This window comes from Hemicordylus capensis, chromosome 1 (assembly GCF_027244095.1).
Source record: "Hemicordylus capensis ecotype Gifberg chromosome 1, rHemCap1.1.pri, whole genome shotgun sequence".
Taxonomy (NCBI): Eukaryota; Metazoa; Chordata; class Lepidosauria; order Squamata; family Cordylidae; genus Hemicordylus; species Hemicordylus capensis.
This window is the reverse complement of record NC_069657.1, coordinates 15,352,562-15,376,509: the sequence shown is the minus strand read 5'-3', so window position 1 is coordinate 15,376,509 and position 23,948 is coordinate 15,352,562. Positions and strand designations below refer to the sequence as shown.

Sequence of the window (23,948 nt, the reverse complement as noted above, 5' to 3'; positions counted from 1 at the left end):
ACTTTGTGCTATTGTGTTATAATCTGTCCATTTTATTATGCTGAGTCTCTTTTCTTATATGTAAGCATGTAAGTATGTATGTTTTAGCTATGCACTGGTCCATGACTGTAATAAAGGACTGACTGACTAACTGGTTGAAGGACAGGAAACAGAGGGTAGGTATAAATGGAGAGTTTTCACAATGGAGGGAAGTAAGATGTGGGGTCCCCCGGGATCTGTACTGGGACCGGTGCTTTTTAATTGATTCATAAATGATCTAGAAGTTGGAGTAAGCAGCGAGGTGGCCAAATTTGCAGATGATACCAAACTCTTCCAGGTAGTGAAATCCAAAATGGATTGTGAGGAGCTCCAAAAGGATCTGGGGGAGTGGGTGACAAAATGGCAAATGCAGTTCATTGTTGGCAAGTGTAAAGTGATGCACATTGGGATGATAAACCCCAACTTCAAGTATACGCTGTGTCATCAGGTGTCATCAATATGCAGATGACACTCAGCTGTATCTCCCTTTTTCATCAGGCGCAGGTGAAGCAATGACTGTCCTGAATTGGTGCTTGGATACAGTAATGGTCTGGATAATATATTGAGCCACGGCTCTTCTATTCTTCTGATGTGAGACATGCGTGGTGTAGTGGTTAGACTGCTGGAATAGGACTGAGGGGACCTGAGTTCAAATCCCCATTCAGCCATGAAAGTGACTGGGTGACTCTGGACCAGTCACTTCTCTCTCACCCTAACCTACTTCACAGGGTTGTTGTGAGGATAAACGTTAAGTATGTAGTACACCGCTCTGGGCTCCTTGGAGGAAGAGCAGGATATAGAATGTAAAAAATAAAAATAAATAAATAAATACCTGCCGTTGTAATCACTCTAACTGAAGCAGCCACAACTCTCCCCAGGTTCACATCCTCACTCAGGCACATCATTAAAACAGATTTATTTATTTATTTTAAAAATGTTCTTCCCAACGAGCAGAGTGGAGCCCTTGCGATTCCCAAAGGGGGTGACCCCCTTTGGCTGCCACCCACAGGGCAGCGTGCTGTTTTATACTGCCAGCTCAGGGAATGATGCAGGAGGCCCAAAGGGCTACAGCAAGGTTGCTCTCAAAGAGAGAGAGAGCGCCTCAGGAAAGCAGGGGGTCAGCTGCTGGCACTTACCACAAGCTCTACTCACCACTTTCCAGGGCAGGATGAAACAGGGCAGGTGGAACTCTCCCTTCCTCTCTCCTCTGCTGAAGCTGGTGTAGGTTGTTGTGCAGCTCCCCACCTGCACAGCACTGTGGGGGCTGCCTTGCATGTGCACAGCAGCAGGTTGGAAATGCTAGCGGTGGATTGACTGCACAGCATGTTGGCCACCTTCCCTCCCTCACTGAAGAATTGTTTCTGCAGATGCCCTTGAACAAGACACAGTCTTGGAAGAAGAAGGCATTCCCTAATGCAGAGGTTCCCAACCTCGGGCTCCCAGACATTGCTGGACCACCACTCCCATCCTCCTCCACCACAATGGCCACTTGCCATAAGAGCCACGATCAGGCCCGTGATCGACCAGGGAGATGCAGAGTAATTGGGAAATGGGGACTTTCTTCCTGGGCAAAAGGAGCCATCCAGAATGTTGGCAGATTCTTCGGGACTCCTTAATGGATTTCTGTTCTCAGCCATCATTGTCCTGCTCCTTTGACAACTACTTTGTTCAGGGGTGTTTCAGTGCTCTCTACTACTGGGGAGACCCTTCCCTGAGGCAGGGTGAGGTGGTCACCACAGGTGCAGATGGAGGGAAGGGTGCAGGGGGCAGCAAGAATCCTACCCACCACAGGTACCACTCTGCTGTCCAGGGCGACCTGCCCTTCTTCACCTTGCTGGGATATGCTGTTCTTTGATGAGGGGCAATATAGTGTCCTTCCCCTCCTCAGGCAACAGATATATTGACTGACAGCTGGACTTGTGATAGCTGGCATGAACTGTCCCCTTTGCTAAGCAGGGTCTGCCCTGGTTTGCATTTAAATGGAGACTACACGTAAACATGTGAGCCAGCGTGGTGTAGTGGTTAGAGTGTTGGACTAGGACTGGGGAGACCCGAGTTCAAATCCCCATTCAGCCATGATACTAGCTGGGTGACTCTGGGCCAGTCACTTCTCTCTCAGCCTAACCTACTTCACAGGGTTATTGTGAGGAGAAACCTCAGTATGTAGTACACCGCTCTGGGCTCCTTGGAGGAAGAGCAGGATATAAAATGTGAAAATAAATAAATAAAAATAAATAAATAAAACACTGTAAAATATTCCCCTTAGGGGAAGGGGCTGATCTTGCTTGCTAGCTAGCTAGTATGCAGAAGGTTCCAATTCCAAGCTCCTTCCCTGGCATCTCCAAGACAGGACTGAGAGAGACACCAGACTGCAACTATGGAGAAGCTGCTGCCAGTCTGTGTAGAAAATGCTGAGCTAGATGGGCCAATGGTCTGACTCAGTAGAAGGCAGCTTCCTATGTTCATATAAGAACAGCCCTGCTGGATCAGGCCCAAGGCCCATCTAGTCCAGCATCCTGTTTCACACAGTGTTCCACCAGATGCCACTGGAAGCCTACAGGCAGGAGTTGAGGATATGCCCTCTCTCCTGCTGTTACTTTCCTGCAACTGGTACTCAGAGGCATCCTGCCTTTGAGGCTGGAGGTGGCTTTTAGTCCTCTGGCTAGTAGCCGATGATGGACCTCTCCTCCATAAAGTTATCCAAACCCCTCTTAAAGCCATGCAGTTTGTTGGCTGTCAGCACACCTTGTGGCAGAGAATTCCACAAGTGGATTATGTGTTGTGTGAAAAAATACTTCCATTTGCTGGTCCTAAATTTCCCGGCAATCAATTCCATGGGATGACTCCTGGTTCTAGTGTTCTGTGAGAGGGAGAAGAATTCCTCTCTCTCCACTTTCCCCACACCATGCATGATTGTATAGACCTCTCTCATGTCTCCCCGCAGTCACCTTTTTTCTAAACTAAATAGCCCCAGGTGTTGTAGCCTTGCCTCATAAGAAAGGTGCTCTAGGCCAGGGATTCTCAACGTTGGGTCCCCAGATGTTATTGGACTTCAACTCCCATAATCCCCAGCCCCAGTGGCCTTTGGTTGGGGATTATGGGAGTTGAAGTCCAATAACATCTGGGGACCCAACGTTGAGAATCCCTGCTCTGGGCCCCTGATCATCTTGGTTGCCCTCTTCTGCACCTGTTCCAGTTCTACAATGTCCTTTTTTAGATGTGGTGATTAAAATTGTACACAGTACACAGTACTCCAGGTGTGGCCGCACCATAGGTTCTTCCTCCTCCTCCTCCAAATATGTATATACTGCTTTTCAACACAAAATTTCTGAAAGCAGTTTTCACAGAAAAAGAAAAAAGGTAGTTCCCTGTCCCAAAAGACTTCACAGACTAAAGAAATAGACACCAGCAGCAACCACCACTGGAGGGGTGCTGTGTTGGGGTTGGCTATTAGGGCCAGTTGCTCTCCCCAGCTAAATAGAAAGGAGTCCCCACTTTGAAAGGCGCCTCTTTGTTCACTCAGCAAGGGTCACCTGGCCTTTTAATATTTTGCTGTTGTTTTCATGTTGCACCTTTGAATGCGTTGAATATTCCATCTGCATAGCTTTAAACAAGAACAACACGGAATAGGCTGGAACAGAGTGAGACTTAACAACAGTACTCTCGAGTAAACATATAACCTAGGTTGCGCTATACGGTTGTGGTCGTCCACCCGTCGGGACACGTTTGGAAGTGAGCCCTAACTGAACAAAGACTGTGCTGGGACTTACTCCCGAGTAAACAGGCCGCGGATCATCATCCCACTTCGCTCAGGCTCACGGTCCTTTCCTTTGCATTAGCCACGTGGGCAACAACAACTCTTCTTGAAAGGTGAATTATAGTACTACGGCTTCCACCACAGCAGAGATTCCGCACCATATAAGAACGGCGTGGGGCGGGGACTGCGGGAGAGGGAAGCATTTTTAAAACCAACCAACCAACCGGTCTGGCTCCGAGGCCAGTCAGAGCAAGGCGCCAGCCCTCCCCCTCGGCAGTTTCAGGGGACTCTCCTTTGCAGCGCCGCAAAGCACAGAGAAGTAGTGCCCAGCGGGCCAGCCAGCCGCTGGGGCAAGTGTGACGTCACGGGAGGGGGCTCTTCTCCCTGCTCCTTCTCGGGTCGGGGGAGGCGAGTGTGTGTGCACGCGAAACAAACGCGCGCGTCCCCGTCCTCAGCCGCCGCCTGCCACTTGCATGCACGGAGGGCCTGCTGCTGGGGTAAGGAGCTCTGGCCCGTCTTTGCAGCCTTCTTTGGGCTGGGTGTCACTGACTGCCCGCTGCCCGGATGCTCTCCTCGGGCTGTGAGCTGTGTAAGGCGGGCGAGGGAGGGCCGGCGGCCGAGCCAGCCGAATGAGCAATTCCCTTCCCTCCCCTGGCTGCACTGGGGAGCCGGCGCCGGGAGGGCTCTGGGGCTTCTTCTACGTGCATGCAGCTTGCAGCTCTGGGACCGCAGGCCAGGCCGCCGCGCTTGCAGGCTCGCTTGCGCACGAACCCCCCCCACGCGCGCGCGCTCCAGCCACAGCCCCCGCATTGCAGCCCAGCGGCTCGGGCGGGGGTCCGCGGCGGGCATCCCCGAGCTAGGCGCAAAGGGCTCCAGTCGTTTGCAAGAGTTGGGTGCGCAGCCGCCTGCCTGCATGCAGCATGAGAGCCGGGGGCGCGCCTGGGGGGAAGCCTAGCGTCGCTTCAGATGCTTTGGCGATAGGAGCAGTGATGTTTGCTTACGCGGGGAGTAAGCAGCCCCACTGTGTTGAATGGGGGGGGGATTGCTCCCAGGTAATGGCTCATCACAGCGGCACAGCCTCTGTTCATTAGTAGAAGATACAGCCATAGTTACAAGGGCTCCTACCTCAGGTAGCAGGTGATGGCGGAAGGCCTCTGCCTAAGACTCTGGAGAATTGCTGCCTGTCAGAGTAGACAAGGGATCAATGGTCTGACTTAGTAGGAAGGCAGCTCCCTATAGTGGAGAGCTTGCAGGAGAGAGAGCAACCGACCTGGCAGCCTGCTTGCCTCCCCCCACCCCCCATTGAATGCTGCCTCCCTCCGCCCCCCATTGATAGAAGGGACTGGTTAGCTGGATCATAGGACTCCAGCAGGCTGTGACCATTTTCCTTTGACTCTTACAACAGCTTTAAATTTTATTTAATTATTTAAACGCTTCTACCCCTCTATTCCTCCAAGGAGCCCAGAGCGGTGTAGATGGTTATGTTTATCCCCACAACAACTCTGTGTGGTAGTTTAGGCTGAGAGAGATGTGACTGGCCCAGAGTCACCCAGTGAGCTTTGTGGCTGAACTGGGATTTGAACTTGGGTCTCTCCCCCCTGCAGACCAAGTTTAACACCGTGACACCCACTGGCTCCAGTATTTAGACTGTCCTTTGTTCTGCGGGATGGAGCATTCGCCACTAGCCCCCAACAATGCCCTATGAGGGCTGGACCCCCTACTTTTCTTACATACTTCTGGTTGTGTCCATCCACTGCCTGTTCTGGGCACCACTGTGACGGATATTGGTGTAGTGTCACTCTAGGGCTACCCCACAAATGGAACACCCTCCCCGACAAGCATTTACAGCATTTACGTGGTACTTATTATTTAAGATGTCAGCTTGAATCTGTTTTATTTTGCTGAGCGTTTAATGGCTGGTTGTTTTATTGCTCTCCTGTTGCTGTTTTCCTTTTAATCCAGATTCTGTGGTTTGGTTTTGGAGCCTGTATTTTGAATTTAAGATTGTTAATTAGATTTTAATTATTTGTGAACTGGATGCTGAAAAGCAGGAAGGCAAGATACTTTAAGTAAGCGTAACAAGTAGCTACGAAATTAATGTTGTAGGAAAACATAAAGATTAACTCTGCACTAGCACACTGAACAAAGTAACACATGTGCAAAAATGTAGCGTAGTTGCACAGTTGGTCAGAATGGCAGAATCCAGAATAGAATTGTCAAGGAAGTCCAACACAAATGTGTTGGGTTTCAGAAGAGGAAACGGCTCAAAAATGGCAAAAAGGAAGTCGAAAGGGAAAGTCAGGAGGGTCAGTCACTCCGGAAAGCATGAGACTTATTTAAAACCACGATACTAGAAGCACAGTTGGAATGTATTCCAAGAAGGAGGAGAGGTGCCACCAAGTTCAGGAGGACACCAGCATTGCTAATAAGTAGAGTCAGGGAAGCTATTAAAGGGAAGAAGACTTCCTTCAGAAAATGGAAGTTCTGCCCAAATGAAGAGAACAGAAAGGAACATAAATTCTGGCAAAAGAAATACAAGGAGACAATAAGAGATGCAAAAAGAGTGTTTGAGGAGCATATAGCTAGAGGTGTCAAGGGGAATAATGAAAACTTCTTTAAATATATCAGAAGCAGAAAGCCTGCCAGGGATGCGGTTGGCCCCTTAGATGAAGAGGGTGTGAAAGGGATTATTGAGGAGGATAAGGAGATTGCAGAGAAGCTGAATGAGTTCTTTGCATCTGTCTTGTCGGTGGAGGACACTGACCACATACCCTCTCCAGAATTGAGCTTTTCAGGTTTAGCAGCTGAAGAACTGGGCCTCTTTGGGGTGACAAGGGAAGTTGTTCTAAACTGTCTTGAGAAACTAAAATTCAACAAATCACCAGGGCCAGATGTCATCCACCCTAGGGATGTTCATGGAACCAGGTGAGGGAGACTTGAAGGCGGGGAGGAGGGGGTGCATCTTTAAGAGCAGGAGAGGGTGCACTTATACCTCTCGCCGCTCTTCCACCTCCGGCGCTCTGGTTTTCCGAAGTCCATGGGTCTCTGCCGCCCCATTTGCCCCAATTGTCTGGAATTAAGCAGAAGTATCTGGTGCACCTGCACAACCACCCTTGCCGTGTGCATGCTGGCACGCACAAGCCCACCAAATACTTCCGCTTAATTCCGGACAGTGGGGGCAAATGAGGCAGCAGGGAGGTATGCTGCCACCCCATGGACTTTGGAAAACCAGAGCTCCGGGGGGAAGAACGGCAGGCGGGGTAAGTCCCCTCCCCACCTTCGAACCAGTGGAACTACCCGCCGTTCTAACCTCATAAAGGACCTCTGAACTGGTTCCGTGCATATCCCTAATCCAACCAAGAGTTCTGAAGGAACTCAAATGTGAAATTGCCGATCTCCTAGCAAAAATATGTAACCTGTTGTCCTTACAATCAGGCTCTGTACCAGAGGACTGGAAAGTAGCCAATATGACTCAGATTTTCAAGATGGGATCCAGGGGCGATCGGGGAAATTACAGGCCGGTCAGCTTAACTTCAGTGCCAGGTAAATTGATGGAAAATATATTTAAGGACAAAATTGCTAAACATATAAAAGGCCTTGCTGAAGGAGAACTAGCATGGCTTCCGCAAGGGAAAGTCTTGCCTCCCTAACCTTTTGGAGTCCTTTGAGAGTGTCAATAGGCATGTGGACAGAGGTGATCCAGTTGACATAGTATACTTGGACTTCCAAAAAACCTTTTGACAGAGTTCCCCACCAAAGGCTCTTGAGCAAACTTAGCAGTTATGGAATAAGGGGACAGGTTCTTGTGTAGATCGGTAACTAGTTGAAGGACAGGAAACCGAGAGTAGGAATAAATGGACAGTTTCCACAATGGAGGTAGGTAGGACGTTGGGTCCCCCAGGAATTGGTACTGGGACCAGTGCTCTTTAACTTGTTCATAAATGATCTAGAAGTTGGGGTGACCAGCAAAGTGGCCAGTTTTTCAGATGACACTAAACTATTTAGGGTAGTGAAATCCGCTATGAATTGTGAGGAACTCCAAAAAGATCTCTTCAAACTGGGTGAGTGGGCGACAAAATGGCAAATGCGGTTCAATGTTTGCAAGTGTAAAGTTATGCACATTGGGATGAAAAACTCCAGCTTCAAGTATGCGTTAATGGGATCTGAGCTGTTGGTGACTGACTGGGAGAGAGATCTTGGGGTCATGGTGGACAGCTCATTGAAAGTGTCAACACAGTGTGCGACAGCTTTGAAAAAGGCTAATTCCATGCTAGGAGCCATTAGAAATGGGACTGAAAATAAAACTGCTAATATTATAATGCCTTTATACAAATCTATGGTGCGGCCACATTTGGAGTATTGCGTACGGCTTTGGTCACCATATCTCAAGAAGGATGTTGTAGAACTGGAAAAGGTGCAGAAGAGGGCAACCAAAATGATCAGGGGCCTGGAGCACCTTCCTTATGAGGCGAGACTACAGCACCTGGGGCTCTTTAGTTTAGAAAAGAGGTGACTAAGGGGAGACATGATCGAGGTGTATAAAGTTATGCATGGAGTGGAGAAGGTGGACAGAGAAATTTTTCTCCCTCTCTCACAACACTAGAAGCAGGGGTCACCTCATGATACTGAAGGTCGGGAAATTTAGGACTGACAAGAGGAAGTACCTTTTCACAAAGCACATAATTAATCTATGGAATTTTTTGCCATAGAATGTGGTGATGGCCACCAATTTAGATAGCTTTAAAAAGGGCTTAGACAAATTCATGGAGGACAGGTCTATCAACGGCTACTAGTCTGGTGGCTGTGAGACACCTCCAGCCTCAGAGGCACAATGCCTCCCAATAACAGTTTGAAGGGGAGCAACAGCAGGAGAGAGGGCATGCCCTCACCTCTTGCCTGTATGCTCCCCTCCCCAGAGGTATCTGGTGGGCCACAGTGTGAAACAGGATGCTGGACTAGATAGGCCTTGTGCCTGCTCCAGCATGGCTGTTCTTATGTTCTTAATCCCTTGCACTCTTCGTCTGCTTGTGCAAGTGTTATACTTAGCCAACAAGGATAGTGGGCCTGACATCCTGTCTAGTATTGTGCTAGAGCAACAAGAGAAGGTTTGCACACATAAGTTTGCAAAACTGTGGTGCTTCACAATGTTGCACAATTGCTAATGGAAGACCTTCAGCATCTTCCACTGACTCAAGAACAGGCCTAGAACAGATGTTCCTTGATTTGTGCAACTTCCTTGCACTAGCATAACGCTAGTCTAGAAGGCAGGCTCCTGCCTAGGAGAACTAGCTAGTGCAACATCCTTGTGCTGCCACTGCATTGGTGTTGGCACCACATCCCCTGCTAACTGAGCAAAGAGGCATGTTTTAAAAGTGGTGATTCTCTTTATTTAGCAGAGGGAGAGTAACTCACCTTATCCATCCCCAGCACAGTGTCCCTCCAGTGGCTGTTGCCACTGTCTATCTTGTTGGTTTTTTAAAAAGATTGTGAGCCCTTTGGGGACAGGGAGCCATTTTATTTATTTATATCTATGTAAACTGCTTTGGAAACTTTGGTTAAAAAGCAGTATATAAAATATCAGTCATATTCATTTTTGAACAAGTGCAGCATTAATATCAATCAATATCTTTATTTCTGTCTTTGACCAGCATAAGGTAAAAATAACATGAAAGCTATGAAACAACATTTAAAAAGCTGTAGAATCTGTGTCTAGAAGGTGTGGAAACCATGAGTCCTTTCTCACAATCCGTGAGAAGGGCTTGAAGGGGCGAGGAGAGAAAGCCTCGAAAAGCTTATCTCCCCTGCAGACGATCTCCTTCTTGTTACTGGGTGGCCGGATCAGCCGCCCAGACGATTGCCAGCTTCTGCCAGTAACTCAGAGGGTCGGAGTGCTGGGACACGTCGCCCCATCCCCCAGAATTCCCATGATGCACTGTGCAAGTGTGTGGTGCGTTATGGGGATTCCCCCTCCCTGAAGCCAGCCGGGAGCCCTGCAATCTGCCAGCCCCAGCTGGGACTGGCAGGCAATCAGTAAAATGGGGTTAGGAAAGGAATCTTCCACAAGTGATCCACTTGTGGAACTCTCTGCCACAGGATGTGGTGACGACCAACAACCTGGATGGCTTTAAGAGGGGTTTGGATGACTTCATGGAGGAGAGGTCTATCAATGGCTACTAGTCAGAGGGCTGTGGGCCTCCTCCAGCCTCAAGGGTGTGCCTCTGAGTACCAGTTGCAGGGGAGCAATGGCAGGAGAGAGGGCATGCCCTCAACTCCTGCCTGTGGCTTCCAGCGGCATCTGGTGGGCCACTGTGCGAAACAGGATGCTGGACTAGATGGGCCTTGGGCCTGAGCCAGCAGGGCTGTTCTTATGTTCTTATGACTCAGAGCTCGCTCTCCTAACCCCGTAAGAGGGTGGCTCTAAAGGCAGGTTTGCCGTGAAGGTGCTGCCAGGATTGGGCACGATCCTGGTGGCGCATACACACAGGCAAAACCAGGCTGGGCTTTCTTAGCCCGGTTTTGCCTGCGCATGAGAATAGCTTCATTAACGACAGAATTAAGAGGTGGTGACATAAAACTATAAAATTAAGGCAATACCTCTAAACTAGCATAAAGGTAAAATACATAAAAACTATTAAATTGCTGTAAAACTAGAGTCTAAGAAGCTGCAAAAAGCTATAAAATCAAGCAATAACTAAACCATAATAAAGGTAAAATATAAGATGATGCTCTGTGCTGTCTAAAAAGCGAAACTGCAACAGTAAATGCTATGGGACTAAGTAACTGGAAGGAGGCAGCAACAGCACAGGTATATGCTGTTGGGTCTAGCATATGGCATATGGGTCTGGTTAGCTCTTGCTGGTGGTCAGATACCGATGGATTTTGCACTTTGCTGTGCAGAACCTGGCAACATTGTGTGTTACGAAGGGATTACAGTCAGAAAGTAGTTGGGAGACATAGAATTGGCCTGGGCAGCCTGGTGACCTAGTAAGTAGTGGGAGAATAAGGGTGTTGTGGATGTCTCTGAAAAATAAGCAGTGAAGGAGGACCTGCTCAGTGGTTTCAACTTGCCTGGCATTGCAAGAGCACAGGCATTCCAAAAAAGGGATCTTCCTATATCTTCCATTTAGCATAGCTGAAGAGAGGGTGCTGCAGCTAGCCTAGGAGAAGACCCTTCTGTGGTTAGGGGCTTCTAGCTGCATAACATTTGCAGCAGGTGTTGCCGTATACCTTGGACTTTCAGAGTTAGGGAAGTTTGGGGCCCTGCCTAAATCCGTTTGGCACTCCGCATCCATTAAGCACTGTTTAAGGAGTGCTCTGACCTGCTTGTAACCCAAGGAAAGTAGGGAGGGAAGGGAGAGCCCAGGTGATGAGTTTCGTCAACAGGGTTCGCTTCCATATGGATTGATGGCTATCCTCCAACGCAGGGTGGATTTGATTTAAATCAAACTGATTTAAATCACGGTTTAAATCACTAGCAGGGTGGATAAAAATCAATGATTTTTTAAAAAAATCAAAAAAATCCGATTTAAATCAAAAAAATCTGATTTTTTGATTTTTTAAAAAAAACCATTGATTTTTATCCACCCTGCTAGTGATTTAAATTGTGATTTAAATCAAATCCACTCTGCCAACGTTAAGGGGGTTAGGCCCACTGGGAAGAAGGATAGTCTTAGCCAGTAGCTTATGGCCAGCCATTCTCTTGCTTCCACTTTCATCAGGCCTTGTTCCACTCACAGACCAGCATTAGACACACAGCGGGGTACTTGGAATACTGCCTTTAGAAATTCGGTCACTGGACAAGCTCCAGAGGGATGAAGTTGGAAAAGGGGCCTAGCTGAGCTCCGTAGAGAGTTGCCCCAGCGATTTAGCATCAGATGGTTTAAGGGCTGCAGAAGCCTCGTCCAGAAGAATTTTTGGATGGTGGCAGCACTCTGTGTTTTGGGCAACATAGCTGCGATGAGCCTTCCTGGTACCAGAAGCATGGAAGACCACCCCCAGGTATTTGAAGCACAAGACATGCTCAGTTGTGTTGCCATTTATTCGCCAGGAGTATGTCTTTGGTCTCTTGGCAAAGACCATGGTTTTGGGTTTGTGGTAATTCATTTCCAGTTGGTCCTTCTTACAGTATTGAGCCTTCCGAGTCTCAACCTTGAGAGTAGTAGTGTGCACGGATCGGTTCGGAGGCCATTCCACTGGCCTCCGAACCGATCCGGACAAGGGGTGGTTTTGGTTCGGGAGGGTTGGGGTGGGGGTTCCATTAAGGGCGGGGGGGGCTTTACTCACCCCTCCCGCGCTTTGCAAGTTTGGTGCCATAATTATTTTTAAAAATGCGCCGCAGAATTTCTCGTTGCTCGCCGCTCCTTCTTGACTTCAAAATCGGGCGGCAGGATACTTCCCTGCCGCCCCCGAAGCCCCCTCAAGCCATTTGAGCTCTTGAAATCTCGCCCGGACCGAGTGCCAAAGCGCTCGGGCGGGCGGCGGGGAGATGTCTGTCCGTCCGCCCGCCCCCTTCCCTGCCTTCTGCGAAGTGCAGGGAGCCTTCTGCGCGCGCTGTGCGCAGAAGCAGGGAGCCTTCTGCGCACGCGCGCGCAGAAGGCTCCCTGCACTTCGCAGAAGGCAGGGAAGGGGGCGGGCGGACGGACAGACATCTCCCCGCCGCCCGCCCGAGCGCTTTGGCACTCGGTCCAGGCGAGATTTCAAGAGCTCAAATGGCTTGAGGGGGCTTCGGGGGCGGCAGGGAAGTATCCTGCCGCCCGATTTTGAAGTCAAGAAGGAGCGGCGAGCAACGAGAAATTCTGCGGCGCATTTTTAAAAATAATTATGGCACCAAACTTGCAAAGCGCGGGAGGGGTGAGTAAAGCCCCCCCCGCCCTTAATGGAACCCCCCCCCCAGTGCCGAGCCGCAGGTCCGCGGTCCGGTGCACACCCCTACTTGAGAGAATTGCCATATCGTCAGAGTAGAGCGGAATGGAGTTGCGTTTCTCACCATGGGGTGAAATTCCAGGTTATTTAGGTGGCCCACTAGGGCATTTAGGTAGAGCAGGGCAAGTATGCAGACTTGTCTAATTCACTTATGGGATGGAACAGCGCTTGATAAGTGACCTTGGGGGCTGCATCCAACTTTCAAGGACGTGTCATGGTAAAGGGTACGAATGAGAAATAGCAGGCACCGGTCGATCAAAGAAGTTTCCAATTTCCCCCCAGTTTGGCTTCAGTGATGGAATCAAATGCAGATTTGAGACCTATGAAGGCTGCATACAAAGAGACTGTGGTGTGGGTGGAGTATTTCTCAGATGTTGTAATATAAGACACTGGTCAATGGTGGATTGTCCCTCCCTGAATCTGGCCTGCTCGCTGATAGGAGGTTTTCTTGTTCCAGCCAGTCCCTTAGTTTCCAGTATTGATGTCTGGCGTAGAACTTGCTAACTGTGCTGAGCAGGCTGATGGGTCTATGATTTGCTGGGTCATCCCTCCTACCTTTTTTGAAGGTGGGAACAATGACTCCTAGCCCCCAGTCCCTAGGGTTAGGACCGTGCTTGTCAATATAGGTAAACAGTGAAGCCAGAATGGGAGCTCACCCTGCCGAGTTGTTCTCGATTAGTTCAGGGGAGATTAAACCTTGGGCCTCCAGATGTTGTTGGACTACAATTCCCATCATCCCCAGACATGGCCTTTGTGGCTGAGGATGATGGGAGTTGTAGTTCAACAACATCTGGGGGCCCAAGGTTACGAAACCCTGCTCTACATTAAGCTGAGGGCATCTGTGGTCCACTTTGTCACCTCTGTACAATTTGCTAAAGTGCCTTTCCCATAGCTCTGGAAGAATGAAGCTGTCCAAGTGCGTCAGGTGGTTGCCAGAGTGATCCGCAATGATGTGCCAAAATAGGGCTGAATAATTGATTCTGACTGCTTGAATGAGGTGTGACCAGGACAGCCTTAGTCTGCATGTCAGCGACAGTATCTTGTGCTTTCAACCAGCATTCCCTCTAACAGGGATTCCCAGATGTTGTTGACTGCAATTCCCAGAATCCCCAGCTATAATGGCTTTTGCTTGGGGATTCTGGGAGTTGTAGTCAACAACATTTGGGAATCCCTGTTAGAGGGAACACTGCTTTCAACCAAATGTTGGGAGACTCAGGAGCTTACATACTGTGCAGCAAGCCATGTACCCAAGAGGAATGTGGGTTCTGTAGCCACTCCTAGTGCAGGCAGGAAAGGCTGTATGTCAACAATGCTGTGCATCAGAGCAGCTGAGCAAATAAGTTGGGCACAGCTGCTCTGATGCACACTGTTGTTGGCGTAGAACCTCTTCCATCTGTGCTAGGAGTGGTGAGTGCCATTGAGCCAGTTTGCCCACATCCCTCTTGAGCAAATAATCTATGGAATTCTCTGCCATAGGATGTGGTGATAGCCACCAGTTTGGCTGTTTTTTAGAAGGGGCTTGGACAAAATTCATGGAGGCCAGGTCTATCAGTGACTACTAGTCTGGATGGCTATAAGCTACCTCCAGGCTCAGAGGCAAGATGACTCTGAATACCAGTTGCAGGGGAGCAACGGCAGGGGATGGGGCATGCCTTCCAACTGTGGGCTTCCCAAAGGCATCAGGCGGGCCACTGTGGGAAACGGGATGGTGGACTAGATGGGCCTTGGGCCTCATCTAACAGGGCTGTTCTTAAGCCAGTGTCTCCTTTCTCCTGGTTACGTCGCTACATGAAAATGAGCATGTGCTTTAAGAGAACCCATTTTATCCCCTAGACGCACGATGGATACAGCCAGCCATAGTTTGATCCTTCTGCAGCAGCTGAACATGCAACGGGAGTTTGGTTTCCTCTGTGACTGCACAGTGGCAATTGGAGACGTCTATTTCAAAGCTCATAGAGCTGTCCTGGCTGCTTTTTCAAACTATTTTAAGATGATATTCATTCATCAGACAAGGTAAGGCAATTGCAGGTCTTCTGAGGGGCATTTAAGGCAGCAGTCTCAAACGGGCTTTCTGATTGGGGGAGTGGGAGGCAACAAACGCTCCTAAGTTATCGCTTGCTTCCCAGTGTTTGACTTACTAGAATGTACGTCTGTCATGCAGCTTGCAAAGCTGAGAAGTGAAGCATCCACTTTAAATATCACATTGGTCTTCAACTCTAATTGGCTGTGGGAGAAAGATTTGCCAAGTACAAACGTTCCAATAAAAGGGAGTATTGATTGGCTTTAAGTGCTGCATGAATGTTTATAAGTCTCTGCCTTCATGTCTCACTGTAAAAATTGGTTTTAAAATTGCAGAACTGCTCTGGGGATTGTAGGAGAGTGATTTGGTGATGGCACAGGTGCTAACCAATCTGTCCACAGCCAGATTTGCTGCAAATTTTCAGAAATGTTCATTTTAGAACTTAACTCTGAAGAGGAAAAGATACATTTGTCTTGAATGTGATGAGGGTGCTTTTAGACTGGCCTTGTTGCTCTACAGATGCTGTATTTTATCTTCACCCTTCTATAAATGACATTGTACTATGACTTGCTTATTTAACTCTCACCTTTGTTTCAAGCAGCGAATGCATAAAGATTCAGCCGACCGACATCCAGCCCGATATATTCAGCTACTTGCTACATATAATGTACACTGGGAAGGGTCCCAAACAGACTGTCAATCATAGCCGGCTGGAGGAAGGCATCCGTTTCCTGCATGCTGACTATCTTTCCCACATGGCAATTGAAATGAACCAGATGCTTTCTCCAGAAGCCGTGCAGTCTTCAAACCTGTATGGGATCCAGATCTCCACCACACACAAGCCTGCGAAGGAAAGCCTCCAAACGAAAGAAAGTCTAACGGGTCTCAGTAACAGAGCCACTAGTCAGGGTGACCACCCACAGCTTCAGCTCTCTCTGGCTATTGGGCTTGATGATGGCTCCTTGGACCAGCAGATTTCTCATCCTTCTGTCCAGTCAGCTGTCAAGCCAACAGAGGAGCTCGCTAAGCCATCTGTGACTATAAAGCAGGAGAAGACAGATCCAGAACCAGTGGTGTCTCAGAGCCACACCTCGTCCTCCCCAGATGTCGGAGTTCCAACCTTTTCTAAATCTAACCTTAAAGCCCATCTGTGTCAGTACTGTGGGGAGCGTTTTGAATCCCGGAGTAATTTGCGGGAGCACCTGTTTACACACGTGTCCGGGTCGCTGCCGTTTGGTGTCCCGGCCTCAATCCTGGAAAGCAATGACCTTGGTCAGGTGCCGCCCCTTACCGAAAACCGCGGAGCTGCTGAAAGTCACCGGCTCGGCTCTTTCCTGCCAAAAGAAAATGAGTGCTGGTCTGAACATGCCACCCGCAGCAGCCTAGAGCCATTGCCGATTGGCCAGCTTTCTCTGGTTTCCAAAGATTCCGAGCCCATGGAGCTAAACTGCAATTTTTCTTTTTCACGGAAAAGGAAGATCAGCTGCACGGTATGCGGTCACAAGTTTCTCCGCAAGAGCCAGTTGCTGGAGCACATGTACACACACAAAGGCAAACACTTCAAATATGGCCGGTGCCAGCGGATTGGCAGTGGGGCAGTTCCCAAGTTTCAGCCGTATGGCAGCAGCTGGACTCAGAGCCCCATCAAGAGTGCTGCCCTTACCCACGCTCTTGTAGATTCTCAAAATGTTTTAGATCCTGACATCTCGCAAGAAAACATTGACACCATACTGGTCGAATAGCATATTCCTTTCCCTCCCTTAGGTCTTGTTTGTTCTTAGCTGTGAATTCATGCGTGTATCTCTGTCTCTTCCACTAGTGCTGAAGATGTGTGCTCTTTTGAAATTGTGTGATCTTCCGAAATGTTGACAGCCCTGATGTGTGTTACCTCAGTTGTTTGGCTGCTTCCCACACCACTTCAGTAGCATATGCAGGGTGGAGACCACTTCGGAGTCAAAAATGACATAGTTAAGTCCCACACTAGCTCCACTGATCAATAAAATAGCCTTTTGATTGACTAAAAAGATACCCTGTTAATTGAGCAGCAGATTAAAACATGACCTGTTGTGTTTTTTTAAAAAAATATTAGTACTTATAACAAGTACTAGTGTTAAGAACTAGTATTAAGTACTAATTAATACTTGCACAGATTTGTCATAGGCATTCACTCTTTGCTCTTAAACTGGACAGAAAGCTTCTAAGCTGATGCCTGCTACAACATAGGTGGACAATGAAAAAGACCTAGGATAAAAAAATATGGTTTAAGACAGGGATGCCCAACAGGGGGTTACAAGTACCCCTAGGTACTAGTAGGTTCCCAGGCGTCTCCTAAGAGCTACACAGAGGTCTCCCTCCATACCATGCTGCAGCTGTGCTATTTGTTCCCTATCTGAAGATTGGAAGCTTTTATTATTTATTTTATTTTTATATTTGTACACCGACCCAAACTTGCATCTCTGGGCGGCTTACAACAACATAAAGCAGATTAAAACCAAAATTAACACATTAAAACAATTTAAAACCACAATTTTAGTTAAAACGTTTGGGTGAATAAAAGTCTTTTAAAACTTTTTTAAAGCTGTGAGAAATGGAGAGGCTCTTATTTCAGCAGGGAGCACATGGCAAAGTCTCAGGGCGGCAATAGGGAAGGCTTGTCTTTGAGTAGCCCCCAGATGAGCTGGTGGCAACTGCAGATAGACCTCTCCAGAGGATCTCAGTGAGCAATGGGGCTCATAGAGAAGAAGATGTTCTCTTAAATACCCAGGGCCTAAGCTGTTTAGGGCTTTATAGGTAATAACCTGCACCTTATATTTTCTCTGGAAAGATATTGGTAGCCAACATATCCTCAGTGATGTGCCCATTGCAGTGGGGGGAAGACCCTCCTCTGCTCCCGATTGGCTGCCTGTGTGCTGAAGTTCAGCATATCCCTCCCCTCTGCTTGGTTGACAGGATTCAGAAAATTAGCACTGAGTACTCCTGTTGAAACCAGAGGTGCACCTAGGTAACTTTGGAGTCTGGACCTAAAGGCCTTTAGCGGCCCCCACTGTAGGTTAAGCATCATTTTTTCACATGTTGATTCTTGAAGGCACAAACCACACCATCCAGGACAGATTAAAGGATTGGGGGGGGCCTCAAGGGGTGTGGAGGCCCTGAACTTCGGCCCAGGGGTAAGAAGTCTGGGGGTAAGATCACCTCTGGTTGAAACTAATAGGCCCATTAATTTCATGACTCCTCATGAGTAGCTTACTGTGGATGTGAGCCAGTGCCTTTAGTATCCCTTTGGAACATAGGAAGCTGCCATATACTGAGTCACACCATTGGTGTATCTAGCTCAGTATTGTCTTCACGGACTGGCAGCGGCTCCTCCAAGGTTGCAGGCTGGAATCTCTCTCAGCCCTATCTTGGGAAGCCAGGGAGGGAACTTGAAATCTTCTGCTCTTCCCAGAGTGGCTCCATCTCCTGAGGGGAATATCTTACAGTGCTCACACATCAAGTCTCCCTTTCATATGCAACCAAGGCAGACCCTGCTTAGCTAAGGGGACAAGTCATGCTTGCTACCACAAGACTAGCTCCTTCCACAAGACCTTCTCCTTGTCACACTTAAGTGTGTGTGTGTATGTGTGTATACATACTAAAATTTCTATAGTGTACCTGAGCTGAAGGTTTACAGCAAAGTGGTATGCTTGTTAAAAAAAAGTCTGGGAACCCCAGGTTTAAGAGAAGAATTAAGGTACTTACAAATTCACTCAGACTATAACATGCAGAAATTGTAAGTCAAGGTGTCCACCCTAATTTATGCCATGTAAGCAGTAAACATGTTTTATGCCCCCCCCCATATGTGCTCATATAAAGCTTAGCTCCATGAACCCACACTTTCCCTTGGACTTCCAGCCCCAATCCTCTCCCTTTATAGGCTGTGGCAAAATGGATGCACTGTAGGGAAATTGACCACCTAGCCCCCTGCTTTCCCTGTATGCTTTCATTTGGGTTGGAGAGAATGGTGTATGCTAGTAGTGATGGACTAGATGTAGAGGGAGCAAGACTGACGGATATGTATGTCGAGAGAGAAGACTGTGGCAGTCAGGCATTGAGGCAAGTGTCCGTCTTATGAGGTTACAAAGGGCCCGTTCAGATTAAATGTGTCCCCTGCCTCCACAAATCAGCCCATGTGATTAGGAAGGGGAATGCACTGGGACCACCCATCCTGACTCCTGGATGTTCTGATGTCTTCTGGTGCATCCCTTTATTTCATAAGTATGTGGGCTGCCTGTAGAGTGGCAGTTTGGATTAAGCTCCCCTCCACACAATAAAGGAACATGCTGGGAGGATGTCAGGACTGGTGCACTCTCAACTCATCCCCCTTCTTAATCATGTGGGCTGGTTTTGAAGGGGAAAGTAGCATCCAAACCAGCCCGTGCAAGTCAGCAAGAGAGATTGGTCAATTCTCAGAATATCAGTGCAACGCAAGGATTGGCCTTTACAACAGGCCAGCTCTTAAAAAATAAAATAAAATAAAATAAATAAATGAAATATTTAGAATGGTACATGCAGAGCAAATGCACAAGATTGGTCCCTGGTGCTTAACATAAACTTTGCATGAGCTTGTTGATCAGCTTTGAAAGTGGCTGAGAATTAGAACAAAACACAAACCAAAACCAGTTTTTGTGTTTTTTTAAATGCAAAGGATTGCATTCTGCAGTTTAAAATAAGCTGTGTGGCTGTCAGAATTAAGCGTTTAGAATTTTAAAACATATATCCTCTTCAGCATTGATATTGTATTGAGCCCAGCTTCAGAGGAGGAGGATTGGGACCCAAAGACCAAAGGGAAGTGTGGGTGGATGAAGGCTAAGTGGTAAGAGAACTGTGGGGCAGTGGTTATTAGAGTGTTGGACCACGGAGACCCAAGTTCGAATGCGTGTTCAGCCATTAAACTCATGAGGTGACTCTGGGCCAGTCACTTATCTCTTAGCCTAACCCACTTCACAGGGTTGTTGTGAGAATAACATAACCATTTATTCCACTTTGGGGTCCTTGGAGGAAGAGCAGGATAGAAATGTAGAAACAACAACAAACATTTATATACTGCTTTTCAACAGAAGTTTCCAAAGCGGTTTACATAGATAAATAACAAATAAATAAGATGTATCCCTATCCCCGAAGGGCTCACAATCTAAAAAGAAATGTAAGGTATGTACCAGCAACAGTCACTGAAGGTGCTGTGCTGGGAGTGGATAGGGCCAATTACTCTCCCCCTGCTAAATAAAGAGAATCACCACAAATAATAATGCTTATGTCAGACTGTAGGGTGTGTTTACATAGCATAGATAGACACAAATTGCAAGATCAATCACCTCTTAATTAAATGAATGATTTAAAATGGGAACTTTGAAATCTTACAACTTTAGGAATACTTAAAGGTTTATCACCAAACTAGCTAGAGGCATACCTTTACATAATCTACATAGCCAACGGAGAAATTTAAAATATGTATTTTAGTGTTAAAAAAACAATTGCAAACATTGTGAGACTTCCGTTTCAAAGCAAAATTTTAGAACTTCTATAAACCGTCCATTCTCCATCAGAATTTATGGAATTTGGCCAGACTACACTCCTCAGGGTAGATCTTCAGTTCCAAATTTCCTCTAATGAATATCACTTTTAGGCTTTATAAATATAGAACGCTGAAGCCCACTCACCTTAACTATATAGGTACACCTGTTCCTGAAAAATAATAAAGTCTGCCTTTTCCTTCAGAATTATTATTTTTATAAGTACAAACTTTTACAAGTACAAAGTACAAACTTTGCTAATTCACTGATTAATCAGCCATTAATTAATACCCATACAATTAACTAATCTAGGCTGGATTCCTATATACATCTACTAGGGAGTAAATCCCATTGAATTCAGTGGGGCTTACTTCTGAGTAAGCATGCATAGGCTCAGACTGTAATAGTCCTTTGACCAAATACAGCCCTTTTAAACTATTTTTAATTGCACTGCTGCAGTTCAGACAGAAGTCTCTTTTGTATATTACTTGCGGCTTGAAAAAGTAGGTAAGGAATGCAAGATGATGGAGATTTTGGACATGTTTCTGATCATTGTGGCAGTGGTTGTCTGCTAAATGACCCCTTGTTTTCAAGTGTTGTGACTACTGGTCTGAGAAAGAATGATAATGGCCTTTTTATTGGAACAGTACAGCTGCGGTTGGTGAGTTAGCAGATGAATTTTCAGACTTCATAACTTTCAGAAGAGATCTCAGCCATCTTCATGAGGAAGAGGACCTAAGCACTTGAATGCTGAGTGCATTCGCAGGTGGAGAATTTGGCCTGGTCTGCATGTACTGCAGAACAAGGGGGTTGAGTTCGGAGGTGGCAGCCTGGACTGTACCACTTCAGACTACAGGTGGGAAATATTTCTTGAATGCTTCCTTACATAGGGAACTCCTAGCAGGTAGAAAACCAGCACAGCAAGGAGGGAGTTGGGTTGTTTCTCCCCATATGCTATCTTTCTCCTGGCAGGGAGGGAGGTTTGTTTTTTTAATTCAAAGGGACATTAAAAAAAAAAAAGGCGCTCTCCTGCCGAGAATCATAGAATACATGCAACCTGAAGTGGTGTAATCCACTCCACTATCACCTCATTCTGCTGCCTTATTTAGATTAAAAAACCAAAGATGTCAAGACAAGGGTTTGTGTGTGTGTGTGTGTGGTTCTCCATTGGTGCATTTAGGCTGGAGGAAGGCAAAGGATTTCCAAGGGCATGTTTTGCATAGCACTAAACATTGGTATAATAGGCCCATCTTCTATAGTCACTCTCAAAAACAGCACAATACTGAGGACCAGTAGCATGAACCTGTGCTGGAATGGGGCCATGTTCTATAGCCAGTAACTGCTGTAGGCCAGGGGTTCCTAATCTTGGGTCCCCAGGTGTTGGACTACAATTCTCATTACCCCCAGCCACAGGCTATAGCATGATGGCCTGCTAGAGGCCATAAGGTATATCTGAGCCCAATCTGGAACACTTAAGGGTTTAAGTACTCACTTAGAGCAATAACCACTTATAGCAATGTTAGTAAAACCAAACCAAGTGGTGCAAGCAAGCGAGCAGGCGTGAAAACATCCAAAGAACCAACCGTAGAGAGGATTACCTGCTTGCTGATCCTAAACATGGTGATAAATCTGGGATTAAATGTTCTAAGGGATGCTACAGGCTTCTACATGGACTGTAGACAGAAATCACTTGCCTGTTGGAGAAGTAGTAAGGATGCGTTTCCCATTTAGGAAACTATGAATGTGTGAAGTATTCTTGCCCCAAAGCCAGCTTTTGGGATGGTGTACTTCAGTCCATCTTTCCTTCACTTTGTAGCCTGTTGCAGTCTGGATTATTATGGAATATATAATTCCCAAACTGTATTCTAGCATCAAGCTATGAGAAATTCATCAAATAATCCACAGCTCCAAGCACTTGTCCACAGTGAGGCTGAATGCTGCATCTCTACATGATTAACTGTTCTGGCATTGCATCCTTCCAAAGAGCCCCTGTTCAGGTCAGGTAATCTTGCTGTGTCTGCTAGTGTCATTGGATCATTCGACCACTTTTAATGTGGAGATGTAGCAGGAATACCCACACACAGAGGAGACTCTCCATTGCATCTCTGGATGAGTCACTGTGCTAGTCTTCTACTGAAGAAGCACGCCTGGATCACTGACTTGCAAAAGCACAAGGGTGGAGCCCTCTGTGACAAAAATGAACAGCTTTGAGTGACTGGTTTTCCTCCAGCTCATTCAGAAGCAAGATGTGTGTCTCAGTTATCCGGAATTTGGAAAACACTTCTATAGTCTGTATTCTCTTTACTAACTGTACTGTAGGCCAGGGTTTCTTAACCTTTGGCCCCCAGATGTTGGACTACAACTCCCAGAATCCCCAGACACGGCCTTTGTGGCTGGGGATTCTGGGAGTTGTAGTCCAACAACAACTGGGGGCCCAAGGTTAAGAAACCCTGCTGTAGGCTAATATTCTGGGTAATTGTGGGGTATAAACCAGTGAAGGAGAGCAGCTGGTCTTGTGGTAGAAAGCATGAATTGTCTCCTTTGCTAAGCAGGGTCCCATGTTTGCATTTGAATGGGAGACTACATGTGAGCACTGTAAAAAATTCCCTTTAGGGGATCTCTGGGAAGAGCATCTAGGTCCTCAGTTCCCTCTCTGGCATCTCCAAGATAGGGCTGAGAGAGATTCCTGCCTGCAACCTTGGAGAAGCCGCTGCCAGTCTGTGTAGACAATACTAAGCTAGATGGAACAATGGTCTGACTCAGTAGAAGGCAGCTTCCTATGTGGTGGGACTGCATGGTGTGTTGGAGCCTTATAGTTTTAGGATTCAGCCAGGAAAAAGCAGAGAGTTAGCTGCAATGCATAGAAGCTCACCAACAGTTCTGATCCTCTTGCTAATTTTAGAATTGCTAGAGAATGTGTATGTTCATTTCTCCTGTGTTGTCATATCATTGAAGAATAGTTGCTGTTTCTTTAGGTTTAGCTGTGTGTGAAACAGTAGATTTCTCCCCCTTTAGAGCATATGTGTGATTTTTCTTGCCTATTCCAAACCATTTCTTCATTCTTTCTTTGTTAAAACATTAAACAATAAAATCCACCTCTTTTTGAATCAGCTCACTCTGTATTCATTCTGTCAGTTTCTGCTTTTTCCTTTTCTGCAGGCACTTTTAACTTGATGATCATGCTGCTGGTAGCCCCCCCACACACACTATATTCAGTACATATAGTCTTTGTATAATGTACACAAGTTTGTTGGTCTGTATGTATATGCAGCTATTCATGCATTTGAGCCACCCTGCATACAGCAGTACATGCGATCAATATTTCACATTTGAGGGACCTGTGTTGACTTTTAGAATGCAGCTGTATATACACGTACAAACACCTGTACACAGCATAATGTGTGAATGCCCTGTTTAATGCAGACCTACGGGTTTGACCAAACAAGGATGGCAGGCCCAAGCCCTATCTAGTCCAGCATCCTGTTTCCCACAGTGGCCCACAAACAAGAGGTGAGGGCATGCCCTGCAACTTGTCCTTGCCTCTGAGGCGGGAGGTGGCCTATAGCTATGAAGACTAGCAGCCATTGATATAGACCTGTCCTCCGTGAATTTGTCTAAGCCCCTCTTAAAGCCATCCAAGCTTTAGCAGATTTTATCACTGGGACCGAACCAGTTAACCAAC

General features: G+C 47.1%; 1 protein-coding gene across 10 annotated transcripts in view; it reads left to right on the top strand.

Annotated features, from left to right (window-relative positions):
- The window catches only part of ZBTB25 (zinc finger and BTB domain containing 25), a 60,089-nt gene extending 42,801 nt beyond the window's left edge, over positions 1-17,288 (top strand). For 2 of the 10 annotated variants that reach the window (XM_053285720.1, XM_053285717.1), the window contains exons 2-3: positions 14,531-14,710; positions 15,316-17,288. In XM_053285720.1, the coding sequence (XP_053141695.1) occupies positions 14,538-14,710; positions 15,316-16,459 (1,317 nt within the window). In that variant the 5' untranslated portion in view covers positions 14,531-14,537 and the 3' untranslated portion in view covers positions 16,460-17,288. The other 8 variants (XM_053285721.1, XM_053285719.1, XM_053285718.1 and 5 more) reach the window with 8 other exon arrangements.
- The last annotated feature ends 6,660 nt before the right edge of the window (positions 17,289-23,948 follow it).